This window comes from Neodiprion virginianus, chromosome 5 (assembly GCF_021901495.1).
Source record: "Neodiprion virginianus isolate iyNeoVirg1 chromosome 5, iyNeoVirg1.1, whole genome shotgun sequence".
In the NCBI taxonomy this organism is placed as follows: Eukaryota; Metazoa; Arthropoda; class Insecta; order Hymenoptera; family Diprionidae; genus Neodiprion; species Neodiprion virginianus.
Window position 1 is genome coordinate 28,160,069 of NC_060881.1, and position 15,384 is coordinate 28,175,452.

At 40.0% G+C, this 15,384-nt stretch overlaps 1 protein-coding gene across 1 annotated transcript; it reads right to left on the reverse strand.

Moving 5' to 3' along the window:
* Positions 1 to 1,735: 1,735 nt before the first annotated feature.
* LOC124306222 (DNA-binding protein inhibitor ID-3-like) lies at positions 1,736 to 4,140 on the reverse strand. The gene has a single exon (XM_046766641.1). The coding sequence runs from the start codon at positions 3,112 to 3,114 to the stop codon at positions 2,659 to 2,661; it is 456 nt and encodes a 151-aa protein (XP_046622597.1). The 5' UTR covers positions 3,115 to 4,140; the 3' UTR covers positions 1,736 to 2,658.
* Positions 4,141 to 15,384: the final 11,244 nt, after the last annotated feature.

Below are 15,384 nucleotides of genomic sequence, written 5' to 3' on the forward strand. Positions count from 1 at the left end.
GTTCCAATATATATATATATTGGAACGTATACTTATAGATCATATCTGTACGAAGATATGTTATGCCATCAGAAGCATCGCTTCACGCATTAGACACCGCAGCCGATTATACGCCTGAGTCCTCAACTGCGGGATTCGCCAGACATGTTTCATTCATTCGTTCATTCATACATGGATACACTCATGACGCACAATACCGTCTCTCTATTCTCCAATGACGAAAACCAGACATTACAGAATCCTCCGAGAGCGTTGCTGAACGCAGCAGGACGTGAATTGTGTTTCATTGATCGATTTCCCCGTGACTCCCGCATCGGGAAGAAGATACATTCAAGTTAAAATTACTGTGTCACGTCGTGATCGTTGAAAATTCTAAGCTCGGAATTAGTCTGAGAAATTGATTGAAAATTGGAAATTTAAGACTACGTAAGTATGTCAGAGTTTCATTAAACGTCTCCAAGTACCTGACTACATATTACGGGTTACCTAATCGCATCAGATCTCCGGATCACGGATTTTCTTAAAACTTGTATTTGGTAATGAATAATCTGAATCAGTTGAAACGAGGATAAATGTAGTCCATTTGGTACACCGATCTCTGCCGTTAGGTTGATTTGCCGAGGGGAGAAGCAGCCTTTAATCAAACGATAAATCGTCATTCCTTACACGTGCGTAGCGACTGTGCGCAATCAGTGCTGAGGGGATTCGAAATTTCGCAAACTTGAGAGTGTCTGCGTACAATTCCGGCACCCGCTGCACCCACCAGCAACGACGTGACAACGGGGAGAGAGAGTTTCACCCTCGCAGAACGAGGCCTGCCTGCCCACACACACCGGTAAAGTCCTTGTAGATATTCATGCATATACTCCGTACAATGGTGGCGTTCCCTCGCCCTAAAAAAGGATCCGCGCCCCTCGGTATGAATAGAAAGTGGAAGTAGATTGGAGTGGCGAGGCGAGGTGGAAACTTGGGGTGTCTCGGCTTTCCCATCATCATCGGCCGGTTCCCAGTTTGACGCGTGGAAACCTCGCCGCCCCCGCGTTCCCAAGCCGGGTTTCCCGAGACCCGCGCAACGCGCACGCGACACGGAACTCGGATCAATACCGGCACAGGCGTTCGGTTCCGCGCAGCTGGATAATAATTACAAAAGGGCAAAGAAACGAATGCCTACCTCTTCGGTCGTCGAACAGCGCGAATTTGGCAAGGCATAATATATATACGATCGTATACCGCTGATGCTGTTTCATTCTACGATTAAGCGTCGCAGAGTTTGCCCGAAATATTTTTATGAATTTTCGGTTGAAGAACAAAAAGGAAATAAGACTTGCATGTATTGACTCGTAAACGATATGATTGTTGGTAATTATCTTCATCGGTGCTAGACCGCGTTTCTATCATTCGATATGCACTGGTACGAGGTACAAAAAAAAAAAAAGTTCACGTGATTGTCAATTTAAGCGTTAAACAACTGCACGCATTATATTCCGAACGGATAATCGTCGATAATTGTCGACGAGAAGATAAAAAAAAAATCGATTTGATTGAAAAATATTATTATTGTCAAGTATGGAAAAAAGCAACAGGATTGATAAACAAAAATGCGTAATGTACACATCATGCACAGGCAATGTTGTTGGACACGATTGAGTTTATTATTATATTATTCATTCATTCGATGTGAGACGCAAACAAATCGTTTCACTCATCGCAATGACCGCATGTTATATATTTACACTTGTATATAATTATTTTTATTTTTCATTTTTTTTCCTTTTCTATATCAATTTTTTTTTTTTTTTTTGTCGCTTGTTATTATTATACTTTTTTTTCTCAGTCTTTGTAAATATACACTATAATAGAGTAGGTTTCTTTTCTCTTCTTCTTCTTCTTCTTCTTATAAACGTAATAGTAATGACAATAATAATAATAATAATGATAATATTACAATAATTAATATTAATAATTTTTTTTATTTTTATTCCTTTAATATCTAAACAATTAAATAAAACTATGGAGAGTCAATAACGTGACGATAAAAATTTGTTGAAAAAAAAAAGAAAGGAAAAAACTATCGCTTGTTTCAAAGAATAATAATAATAGTCAATAATAATATTAATAATCAATAATAATCGATAATATTAGCGAAAACAACATAACATAAATTTATATCGTATGTGAGTGTGGTTTTTTTTTTTTCTTGTGGAATAAATTGTCGAGTGTCTAATAGCAATAATAATCATAATATTCACAAAATTCCGTTACTATCATGCTTTCGTGCGTACAGAGTAAGTAGGTATGAATAGGTACAACTCCATGTAACAGGACTATCTTCAGACGGAGGTAATAATAATTACCCATTATACATCTCCGTGTATATTAATAGCAAGTATGTGGCGCCGGTTTAGTTTTTCTTCTATTTCTGCAAACGCGTGTGTGTTTGGGTCCAGCGGGGAAGGGGGGTATCTCTTTTTCTTACAACTGAGGAATGACGATGAGTAATATATATATATATATATATGTATACGTGTACATTATATATATGTATATACATAATATATCTATGTACAGTATTTACACTCCCTGAGCACCGCAGCGTGCCATGTAACGCTCGCGTGCTTGAACGAGACAAAATATTTAGGGATTGTCTTTTCGCGTCCGTCACCGTTCGGAAATTTCTGACGACGTTGTTTCCGTCGTCGTAACGATGAGACTCTGCGACGATGCGGGAACCATCATCATCGTCGTCGTCGTCGTCGTCGTCGTTGTCGTCGAGTTAGAAAGCGGCTGTAAAGGCTGACGTTGTTGTTGTTGTTGTTGTTGTTGTTGTTGTTGTTGTTGTTGCTGCTGCTGTTGCTGATTTTCAGGTGCGTTCGTCTCCTCGAGGGTGGTTTGCAGGTCGCATATGTACTCGATTACCCTCTGTATAACTTCGAGTTTCGAGAGTTTCCTTTTCCTCGGCATGTCCGGCACGAGCGACCTCAACTTTGTCAGATAGGCCGCAACCTCCTCCGCTTCCATATCTCTTCGGCTACCGTTAAGGCCCAAACCATTGTGTAGGATACCGCGGCTAGGCGGCACTCTTCCGCCAACCGGACTCACCACCATCGCCTTCATTGTGCTTTATTAACACTTGTTTTTTTTTTTTTTTTTTCGTGACCGTCCCCCCCCCCGCCCCTCCGCACGCTCTTTTTCGTTCTCGTTACCGCGGTTCTTCCACCTGCACCAGACTTTCAGTCAGCTCTCTGTACACCCGTAACCGCGTATTTACTTATCGTTGTATACTATATCCACGTTACGTAAATGCAGGAACAGGTGCAAACTGATATATATGTATATATATGTATAAATGTGTGTGTGTGTATATATTTTTACACCACGTCACCAATCGCGCGCACTCACGCAAACACGGTCTGTTTCTCTCTCTCTCTCTTTTCGCCTCTTCACTGTCACTCGCCCCCGACTTGCTCGGGTATTGATTTCTCACGGTTAGACCTGCACCGCGACTTCGCCTTCTCTCCTCTCCTTTCCTTCTTCCTTCCTACGTTCCTGCAAGTTCGATGACTGCTCGATAATATATCCTTCACGGCGTACAACACTGTAGTTTACAGTAAATATATCCTGCGCTATCTTTATGATCACACAACGGACAGTTATTAATGACACTTATCACGGCACCGTAATTGTGTGATTTAATATTGCACCGACGATAATCCTTACGATTCGTTACACTTACTACGTGACGATCCGATCGTCTTGGTTATTTATACTGCTACTTTTCGTTGTAGAATACGTTTTTACGACTACAGTTATTACGATGATTATTATTATTATTATTATTACTACTACTATTATTCTGTACCTTTCTTACACTTTCTCTAAAATTTCAAGAACGTTACACGAATCTGCTGTTATAATTGACAATGTCTCCGTTGTTTATTTTTAAAAATTTTTACTCAATCGGATCGATTATCCATCCACCAGGCGCCTCAAGCCGGTTTATTTTCTCTGCACAATGAACGATCTTACTTCGTAGCCGTGTCGCCGCGTTGTGTCGAAGAATTCGACTTCTTCTTCTACTCGACGACAAAAACTCACTTGCAACACGCACCGCGCCTGCAGATCGAAGTCGACTAGCCTCCGCCCCTCACCTTCGGGTTTATATACTCGCCTCCCTCCCTTTGGCCCGTTACCCTTCCCCGCGCCCTCCGCCGAATGCCTGACGCCGCCAACGTCGTGTCGCCGTACCGCGCCTTTACTTCTTCAACGGCGCAATCGTTGCACGAGTTACGCGCACACAGGCGCACATAAACGTATTCGTGCAATGCCAGCGACGGCATCGAACCGGCGCTTGTGCCGCGGCTTCGAGCTAATTGCGAATCGTTCACTCGCCCGTAAACGGTCGCTCGATTTTCCCTTCCCAGTTTACCGTCTTTATCGTCATTTGCAAATTTCTATCGTTTATGGTTATGGACGGTATACGTTTGACCGTTCGTAATAAGTTCCCATTGGTTCACAATTGTTTTGGAAACAAAACCGAAACGCTTTTACTTTTTACAGAAATTTCATGCGTGATGAACGTATCGTTTGTTATCCAGTCACTTGCGTCGCTATTTATTAGCATGTAAAATTTGCTTAGGAATGAATCTCGTTCCAGTATTGATTCCAAAAGAATAGCGAGCCACCGGGAACCTATTATTGAACATTGTTGTACACTTTCCGGCTAATTTGTTCTCGGTCCGAAACAAAATGCGAGTTCCGTTCTATACGGATTATATGACAATGCATCTCATTCTTCACGTCAGCTGCCTCGACAGTCATTATCAAATAATTCGTATACAAGCGAAATCGCATTTTGTTTTGGGGCCGCAAACAAGTTAGTCCGAAGGGGAAGGCATTAATGCATACTACTGTACGGTACAATGAATAAATGCCTTGACCTTTCGGCTAACTTGTTTTCTGTCCGAAAAAAAATGCCAATTCAACTATATACGAATCATGCGACAATGCATTCCATTTTCTCACGTCAGCTGCTTCGACAGCCATTCTCACATAATTCATATAGAATTGAACTTGCTTTTTGTTTCGGATCAAAAACAAGTTAGTCGGAAAATCAAGGCATTTACGTATTTTACTGTACATACATCACACCTATAATCCAGAGAAATAAGAAACTGTTTGCAAAACTTATTGCAGGCGATTTTTCAACGCACCGTCGAGTCTGGTAATTAACAGAAGAAGAACAGTACACGCAACACCATCGGCTCGTTAAAAATATCGACCTGTTACAGCAAATGAGGCTGCGCAGCTCGCGCTTTAATCCTTTGCTGGTCGGGGGTGTTGATGCCCTCGGGGCGGGTCCCTGGACGAGTGAGGGGAATGCCGAAGAAGGTCGGTCGGCGAAGGGGGGAGGCCAAGTCGAACGTCCGGCGGCGCCAGCCAGTGGCGATCGGCAACCACTCTGCGCGACGTGACGCTCTCCTCTCACATACCTAACTACCTACCTTATACCTTACCTATCTACGCGGGGAAAACGCGTCGCAGGTTTACGCAGACGCATATATATATACGTACACCTGGGGACAATGAATCTGAGACGACTAATTTTTTACACTAGACAGTTGGCAACACAGGCAAACCTACATCGCCATAGTCGGCCGAGCACAAAACCACCTCAATCTCAATAAATATAACATAACCCATGACCGTCGTTGACGTGTCAATCCAACAAGTCATTATGCGGCATTATCCCCGTGGTATTCTAAGGTTAGATTCGACGGTCATGGGTTATGTTATGTTTATTGAGATTGAGTTAGTTTCGCGCTCGGCCGACTGTGGCGCTGCAGGTTTCCCTGTGTTGCCAACATAACTGTCTAGTGTAAAAAATTAGCTGTCTCAGATTCATTGCCCCCAAGTGTACATACATACGTGCGCCCTGCGTGCCGTGCATGTAGGCTCCTATGACGCTTGCTTCGCTCTGCATGCGAGCATACGCGAGGTATAATAAACACGCGTGTCGAGTACTCCATGTCGTGTTGCGCATGCGATTGTGTAGCGTAGAACCCATACGACACGCAACGACGTGTGTGATTCCTTTGCTTTGCACGCGTTGCATTGACTCGAATGAGAATGACTCGCGCCTTCTCACCGTCTCGGCAGCTATAACACTCGCGGCCTTCCCCAGTTAGCAATAGTTCTACTACTACCACTTCTCTACTTCCCCTCGATCCAACACCTCGTTATCGCTGCTGTATGCCTTGGTATAGGAATTGCGTTATTACTTAATTAGTTTATGCACGTCGTATCGTGTGCGTAAGGTGCAACAGAGGTGCAATAGCTGTGCACACATGTCAATCATGCATTAGATATACATTATATCGCTAGGCGATTTGTGATTGACCGTATCGGGCTTTATAACCGATATTATTTTTCTCTATTATGTCTTACAAGTTGGTGCATTTTTTTAGATTCAAATCCATTTTTATTCCCTTTATTTCCGATAGACACACAATTACTGCTCATTCATATGCTGCTTGAAGACTAAAACATTTTTTATTTTATTTTTTTCCGTTCATTATAACCGCAATTTCCAAGCCTCACATGGTTAAACACGTTTCGTTTCAATTTTTGATTCGAATATCTTCTTTTTCCTCTCGTTTGCAGACCGTCTGATATTGTGGTATGTTATACGCGGCTTCGTTTACACCGGCTCCAGCGATAAGATTATTTCCTTTTATTTCTTTTTCTTTTCTCTTGACCCCTTTTTTAATGGGGTGCATCGATGTATACATATATATACACACACAAACGCACACACGTATGCACCTATGTTCATGTCATAAGTATTGTATGTTTAATCGCATGCCTCCGGTCTATGCAGGGTATATTATACTGCATCTATACACATTATTACAGTGTATATGCAAGCCTGTATATACCGCGGATGTTTATCGTCGTACATATATACATCTACATATATATATATATATATGAATGAATATTCCCATTGATAAACACCTGCAGCGTTTCACCCGAGAATGTTATTTTTTTTTCTTTTTTTTCCATTATATCCATAAGGTGCGTATGTGTACACAGTTGCGTAACAATTTTACGACTGTGTATTCATATATATGTATATACACGGTACGTATACCTATGCGTATATCTTATACCAAACCGTGATTTACGCGGTAGTTGAAAAATTTTCTACATATCATGTATTTATGTATAATATGCGTGATATATGTATACAGGTGCGCGATAAAGGACCATAAAAAGAAAAATTACAAAAAAAAAAAACTAATTATACACAAGAAGAAGACGAAGAAGAGAAACTTCGCACACGTGCAGATGCAAACGTGCGTCAAGGAAGTAGGAAAATAAAAATGAGTAATCCGTGATGGATCGAAAAGCTGCAAGGAGCGAGGCTGACTCGGCTCGTGCCTCGATCTCTTCTCCAACTCTTCTCCAACAACATAACACGATGATGTATCGCTGACGATGATGAATATTAAAAGGACTGAAACACGTGTGCGTATACATAGAACATTCATATGTAAGAATGTGACGGGAAATCAGAACCGTATAGCATCAAAAGGTCGAAATTTAACTGTCGCCTCGCCCGTCTAACGTGTTGGCGGACCGTCGACTTACGCCCTTTACTTTCACAAACGCGTTCTCGATATTTATGAATGATTCATGGTGCGTGAACGTGTGGCGTCTATAACGCGTCGTGAGCCTAATATCAAAACTCATGTCCGCACGCCGCGATTCTATTTAATATACCAACAACGTATTCTGTAGATATATATATATATATATATATATATATATATATATATATATATAGGTGTATATTATATACCTATTTAATTTGTTAATACTACTTCTCGATACACGATTAATTGTTATTACATTACATAGGATGGGGGGATTCGGAGTCCGTACAATAAACAAGTGCAGACGTCAAGAAGAAAACGAAGACTAAGAATCGAGGAAATTATTCATCTGGGTGTCACGCAGGTGTTATAATGTTACAGGTATGATATGTACAGGCCTGTGTTTGTTCATGTTATTAGACTTAAATCGCTGCACAACGTGACAGATTATTTTTCACGTTATAAAAATACTCGCGGATGGGTATGCGGTGTATAACTCGGTATACATGCGTATATATGTACACACACACACAGACACACATACACGTCTATCAATCGATGGATTAGCTGATTTGACAGCCATCCATTTATGCCAGCTAACCTCGCCTAATAACGTTGGAAATCCCTGAATTACGGACTGAGAGTAGGCATAAAGTGCCGTCGCACCGATTAAGGTGTGTCTTCGGTGCTCTCGCAAGATCGCCTCGTGTTCCAATATGTATACTTATCGACATACAACCCCGTCGCATCTTTCAAACTAGCTTGCAGCGTTCATGCAGGGACGTATGTGTACGCATTCGTTTAATACAAACATGCATCAACGATCCGTTTGAAATTGGTGAAAATTACTGATAATTTCAGCAAACAATCATCTGTAATGATCGATTAACGGCTATAAATGATAAGAATAGTATATTGTGTGATAATCTATCTTTACAACACTGAGATGAAATCGGTTATTTTCGTCTCGCTTAACAGCTACGCAAAGTCCCACTTTTCATGCTCGTGTGATAAGAAAGATTTTCATATTTTAACAAATAGATATACAATTCAATTCTCGACTAGTGATAATAAAGTGGAATTAAGTAATTTTAAAAAAATTCTGGGATACCGGGTTTCAGTGAGTGAAAATCTATAAGAAACAGTATAACAAAACCTGTCCAATTTTTTTGGTTGTAGGTCTGTGTTATATACCTTTAGCGAGATGAAATTTTGAATTAAAAAAAAAAAAAACATCCATAAAACAATAAAATATCGGAAAATGAACCGTTCTATTCGAAAAATCATAACTTAGTGAATTTTCAATATTTTGTTCCGAAGATTGACTGAGAGTAACTCTCGAGATACTGATATTTAAGCAAAAAAAATATGGTGATACTGCGCGATGAAAAAAGGTATTTATTTGACTGAGATAAGTTGAATTTACAAAAAAAAATGAATTAACGATTTTTACGATGTTTCATTATTTATTCTTGAGCAAATCCGGATTGTCTTGCATGTTTTTCATATGGAATTTACGGTACAGATGCAGTGGGGTCATATTGACCCCTGTTTGCAACGTAAGGGTTAATCTACTAACTTATTACGTATACATTTACGCATGTAACTTATGTATTTACATATCTATACATACGTACGTATATCATTGACGCTAATTTTATAACGCGTGGTAAGCTTGTTTGCGAGTCAATCAGTGATCTGAAACCCATTATTAATATATATATACGTCAGAGTCGAATAATTGGCCCTCTTACGTAAGATCATTAACTAGGTAATACAATAAGCCGTACAGGTACCGTGCATGATACATACGTGTATTACGTCTACACATTAGGTACGTTCGAAACCTTTTACATAATTTTTGCAAATAGGATTCCTGAATATTTACATAGGCACATTTTCGCGTGGTGACTCTATATCAATGGCATCGTGAAGTTTTGTTTGCAAAGTTTTCTTTTTCTTTACTCTTACAATTTCATTGCCTACATTTTTCATAGCGATTATTATAGTTTATTATTCATACTAACGAACTATATACATACATATATTGAACAGGAAATGTTTAATATACATTTTTATACGGTATATATATAATATTATCATGAAATTATGATGGTTAAACAGTGCTGGTAAAAAGCTTAAATACATAAATTGACCAAACTTCTAGTTAACGCAAGTTACTAGAATACAATATATATACCTGCATGTAAGCTTGTACATTATACGTATACTTATTCATTCGTTATTTCGACAAACATTTTTATGTCTGCATATTACACCGGTAGATTCCTATCTATATAACGTAAATTCACGTGTAATAAATAGATATAGATTATACGTGGTAATTAACGTAAAATATACTCTGAGAGATATTTTTAGTTCCGGTTACCGCTCAGTCCTTAACTGTTTTCATTTTTTACCACAATCGGAAAATATAGTTCGAGGTAGAAAATGAAAATTAGTTTCGTAACTGTTACCAGAAAGTCTAGTACCCGTTACTGTTCTTTCTCATTACGATGACTGTTACTTGATTTTCTTGCAAATGTTGCGAAAATTTAACGCTTGTGCAACAATAAATTGACGTTAAAGCCTTATTTAACTGAAAAAGTAGAGTAAACCTCAGAAACTGATTTTGCGTTGCAATTACCAAAAAAGGATCGACGATAGCGCAAAATGGTTACGCGTATCTCGTTTTTCGTAATTCCAACGATATTCAAACAGTTTTTTTAACGATACCTGTTTTATTCAATTTTTCTAGTTACTAGAACAAATGAAATTTTTCTCAGTGTAGGCGAGAAAAGAAAAACGAGAGAGGGGTGTAGTGATGAGGGAACTGTATAATAAATGCAGCGGACTTCCCTTATCTCGTTTTCGTAGCAGCTTCATGGCATCTACTGCGACGAAACCATGGTTTTCAGTATATAATGTATACGTGTATAGGTATCGTATATATTGTACCTTATACATGTATATACGCTGCACACGCGAAAGGAAGATAACAACCGGGTTTTATAGACACTGTGGTACAAGTTACAAGATACACGGACGCGCGCGTGTTAAACAGTAAGTTACACACATACGTGCATAAATACATAGATACATACACATGCAGATACGCACTCAGGCCCGTGTCGGGTGCGTCGAGAGTGCGCACAGCTGACCCAGACACCTGGGTACACGGGGAGAGCAGCGGAGCTGGGAACCCGCTCGAAATCCGTGCAACACGCGTGTGATTCATTCGCCCACTCGTTTCGCATCCCAGGGATGATCCTCGGTTCCGTCACGTGGTGCCTGCAGTCTTGTCGCGAGGGTAAAAATATCCCCTGTTACGTTATATAATACCGATCTGCGGAAAGACTATTTTACATACTAGGGATTTTTATCCCCTGCAGAGAGTAATCGGCTCGAAAATCGGCAGTCGCCGTGCAGATGATAATCGTTGTACATAGTGAATTCCTAACGACTGCATGGTGCGTGTAGTTTGGTTAAATTTAACGCGCACGCGCTACGGATCCGGTAGTAACTGTTTGACAGGGCGACCAACTGTCTGACGTGAAAAAGAAAGAAAAAAATTTGACAGCTGTTATTGGCAGTTTTGCTAAACACGGAAAACTGCCAAAATATTTGTGGTTAGACGGATGGTAACCCTGGCAAATAATTGCTCTCAAATTGTAGCGCGTGTACAATAAATTTAAGGCAGACGACCGAACATTTAGTCGTTAGGAATTCACTTTGTGCATGTATCTTATCGACGCTTTGTTGTTTGGCAATTGAGTATTATACATACGTAACATACAAACATTTATTTATCATTATTTACACGATTTATCTCAACGTCTGAGGAATAATCGTAACGTTTATACGGATCGACGCTATCGTTGATTTCGTCGAAATAGCGACGAGTCGTATAAGAATTGTAAAACGGATATCAATAAGATGACCTGTAGAGTGTCAGGTTACATGTAATATGATAATTCCGCGGTTTTGTTGGTTCAAGTGTGCGATTTATAAACTTCACATAGGTATATTCAGTAGGTAATCGAATTCGGCAAATCCTTGTTTCTATTTCTTGCGTGTTTTTTTTTTATATATCTTTTTTCTACTTCAAACGTCTCTATCTGATTTTTTTTGCTCTCGGAGGTAAAAGGCGATCGCTTCATGAAACTGTTTTGCAAATCGTACGTAGGTACGCATGTAATGGAATTTTTATCGAAGTCTATTTTTGTCTTCGTTGTCGGATTGAGGGTATACCGGCAGTCAACGGCGTGCCGGTGAATTGTTGTACGTACACGATTTTCTACCTGCTGTCTAGCCGTGAGTTTTGCCTCTAGTAGTGCTTCAGTCAGCTGAGTCGATGCATCGCAAGCGCTTCCTGCTGCATGCGTGCGCCTATAATATATCCGTTATACGTGCACATGTACGATTTTATAGTGCACAATGGGCATTTAACTCGTGTATACGTACAATACATACCTATATGTATGCAACAATCACATTATAATACGAGTATGCCGGCACCGGATGAACGCGCGTTGCATGTCGACATGTTAGATTTTATTTTTATACACCGACGTTGAATCGTCAAGTTGTAACATGCGTGCATGTGCTTATACACGATCGATTATGTACACTGTTATAGACTCCACAAGCGTATAATATTGCAGTCATTATAATTATATTTATTTATAGGCGTGTAGATATCCTCTTATCTTTCTCCTTTTCTCTCTCTCTCTTTCTCTCTCTTTCTCTCCCTTCGCCACAACGTACAGGTGGTCACGGTGTCGTGAATTATCGTAACATGTATATCAATTACGACAATTATGTACCTCATTTTCAAATTCTGTTTGCAATATATACAGTTTTACTAATGGAGAAGTATCGTGCGACAGAAAAAGAAAGTTTCCCGACTCTCGAATGATGTTGAAAAAGTCGAGTATTTCGGTATAATTCGAGATCCTATATCATACAATAAACGATAATTTTACAATATTTCCGTGGTATTAGATTTCACCAATATTTTCGACCACAGTGTAGATATTGTACAACCTTCTTTCACCCCCTCATTTAAATTTCCATAAAATACCATTTGTTCAATACGACAAGGAAAAAAAAATAAATAAAATAAACAAATAAAGAGATTCGAGCAAAATGTGAAATAAAAAAATTATTCAAAAGCCGGTTAAATCACTGTATTATATAACCGTTCCGACTCGTTTCTTTTGAATTTCATCTTCGTTTCATCAATTTCACGCGCATTTCTGCCAGTCTCCGTAGAGGTACTCGTACGTACGTATATCTTACGTACTGTATACGGACAAGAGAGGCTGCGACGACGAGGTTGCGGTGTCGAGGAGCCGGCAACCCGAGCGGATGGACGAAGAGCGGACGAGTTGATGAGTCGGTTGCTGCAACGTCTGGTACGTTACACTCTCGGTGCGCGCAGCTGTGTCGCACTCGCTTCACTCGACGCGCTACGGTAGCCAGCCGTCGGCTAATCGTGGGCTTCCTGTCCCATCCCAACATCGCAACACCGCTGCTGCACCTCATACCTCCTGCACAAACCGCGCCGTGATAGCAGCTTCATATGTTTCATACGCTCGTACGTCAGTCTGGTAAACGGAATATATATAGTATATAGAGTATGCGTGTAATATAGAAAGTACATACATTTGAAATTGCAATTATTCGATTCCACTATTTTCTTCTTCTTATCGTTGAAAGCTGGCAGAGGAGGGGGTACTTTGACAAGATACTGCGGTAGTTTGTCCGCCGTCATTTTGAATTAATACTTTGAGTCGAAAAATATGAATCGTTCGACAGGAAATTGTTACATCCGAAGTTGTGGAGAATTAAAGTTTCTACAAGCCTAAGGGTCGTCCATAAACTACGTTGTCAGTTCGAGAGGGGGGGAGCAAGCAAAACCCCACGGATGGTAATGAGGGGACGTTCACCGAAGTAAGGTTACCTTTCATAAATGAGCAATTTGTGATCTTGTTTTTATTGCCCGTGTTATTTGAATTCGAAAATAAACTTGTCGTCGAAACGGTAAATTTACTCGACGGAGTAACTGCCGAAGCTGAAAACTGCGGTACCGCATTTCACGGACGGTCCCGTAGTTATGATAATTTTCAGTAAAAAATTTGAAAATGGCCGATTTATTAAAAAACAAAAACAAAACAATTTCCTCAATAAATTCAAGATGGCGGCCGAAAGCTACCGGACAATTTGGAAGACATTTCGGATTAAGACTATCGACGTCCCTCACCTCACAATAATTGATTAGAAAAAGGGAATGGTGGCATCGAAGAATTGCAATTTCAAATATGCATAAATTCCGACTGGATTAATACACACCAGCTTACGTACGCCGTGCATAACCTGTACATATGCAGGTGTATAGAAGCGTTACAACGAGTCGGTACGATAATAAGAGAGGAGATTTGGAAAAAGAATAATAAACGAAACAGGGAATTTTGTGTACACGGATCGAATGCAGGTTTCACGTGTATGCGTGATAACGGTAAACGGTAAATGGCGTAATGATACTCGTCGCTTCGTATGCAGGCACTCGCATATTACTTACAGCTTATGCGTGTTTCGCCGGTGTGCAGCTAAAACGTACGTAATACGTGTAAGAAAAACACAAAATTTCGTCTGTCTGTACAAGCTCTGGAGCCCGCAGCGACTCGCCGAATATTAAACACTCCCTTTATGCATATTTTATAGGTTATATTATACATATATGTATAATATAACTATATATATATATATGCAATATGCATGAACGGGAGTGTTATGAATTCTTGTTTCCGCCCGTCGATTATTATCGGCCGTTTATACGTACACGCTCGTCATCTCCTTCTGTGTTAAGTATCTCGGTTAATTTCTTTTCTCGTGTGTAGGTGTCACTCTCGCGCTTGTATAGCTGGGACAAATTCGAACCAATTGAAAGTTCAGATCACTTTAATAACACATTATAGCGTATACTCCATGCAGCGACGCGGCGGCAACGCAGCTGCTTTTGCTACGCGTGACATGTGTTCGTTCCTACGTATATTGTACGTATGCATGGTAGGTACGATCATCGGCCAGCTCCGCATGCACACTTTGAGCCATTATTCTATTCAAGTATTGTACGTATTAACGTACTCTGTATGTATACCTACTGTACATATCGCGCATCGCCTTGGACTCTTGACAGTCTCCGTCGTCGCGGCAGAGTTAAAAAGACGTACGCCTCTTTGGTTAATCTTATTTCACCTCTTATTCTTATTTCCTCCTTTTTCTTCTTCTTCTTCTTTCTGTAAGGCATGTCGGTCGTATACCTATACCCTATATTTGAACACCGTAGACGTGATCGTATTTGAACGACAATTAAAAAAAATCATGTATCAAATATTTTCACCGTGTATATGTTGTAATATCCATGGCCAAGCGTATTTTACACTTGCGCACGTATATCTCGGTATATAACACGAGAGGGCTTCGATGTTGTTGGCTGCGGCACTGCGCTTCCGGTTTCGACTCGAGATCACCTACCGACAGAGGAACGAAATCGTCCCAAGTATAATACGTACGACGAATCTGCTGAACAAGTCGTCTTTCCTATACCTTTAACTCGGTATTTCGTGTCTTTGTACAAATATATGTATACAACAACAACAACATTAACAATGACAATAATAATAATAATAGTAATAATAATAATAAAATGCAACGTTCATATATA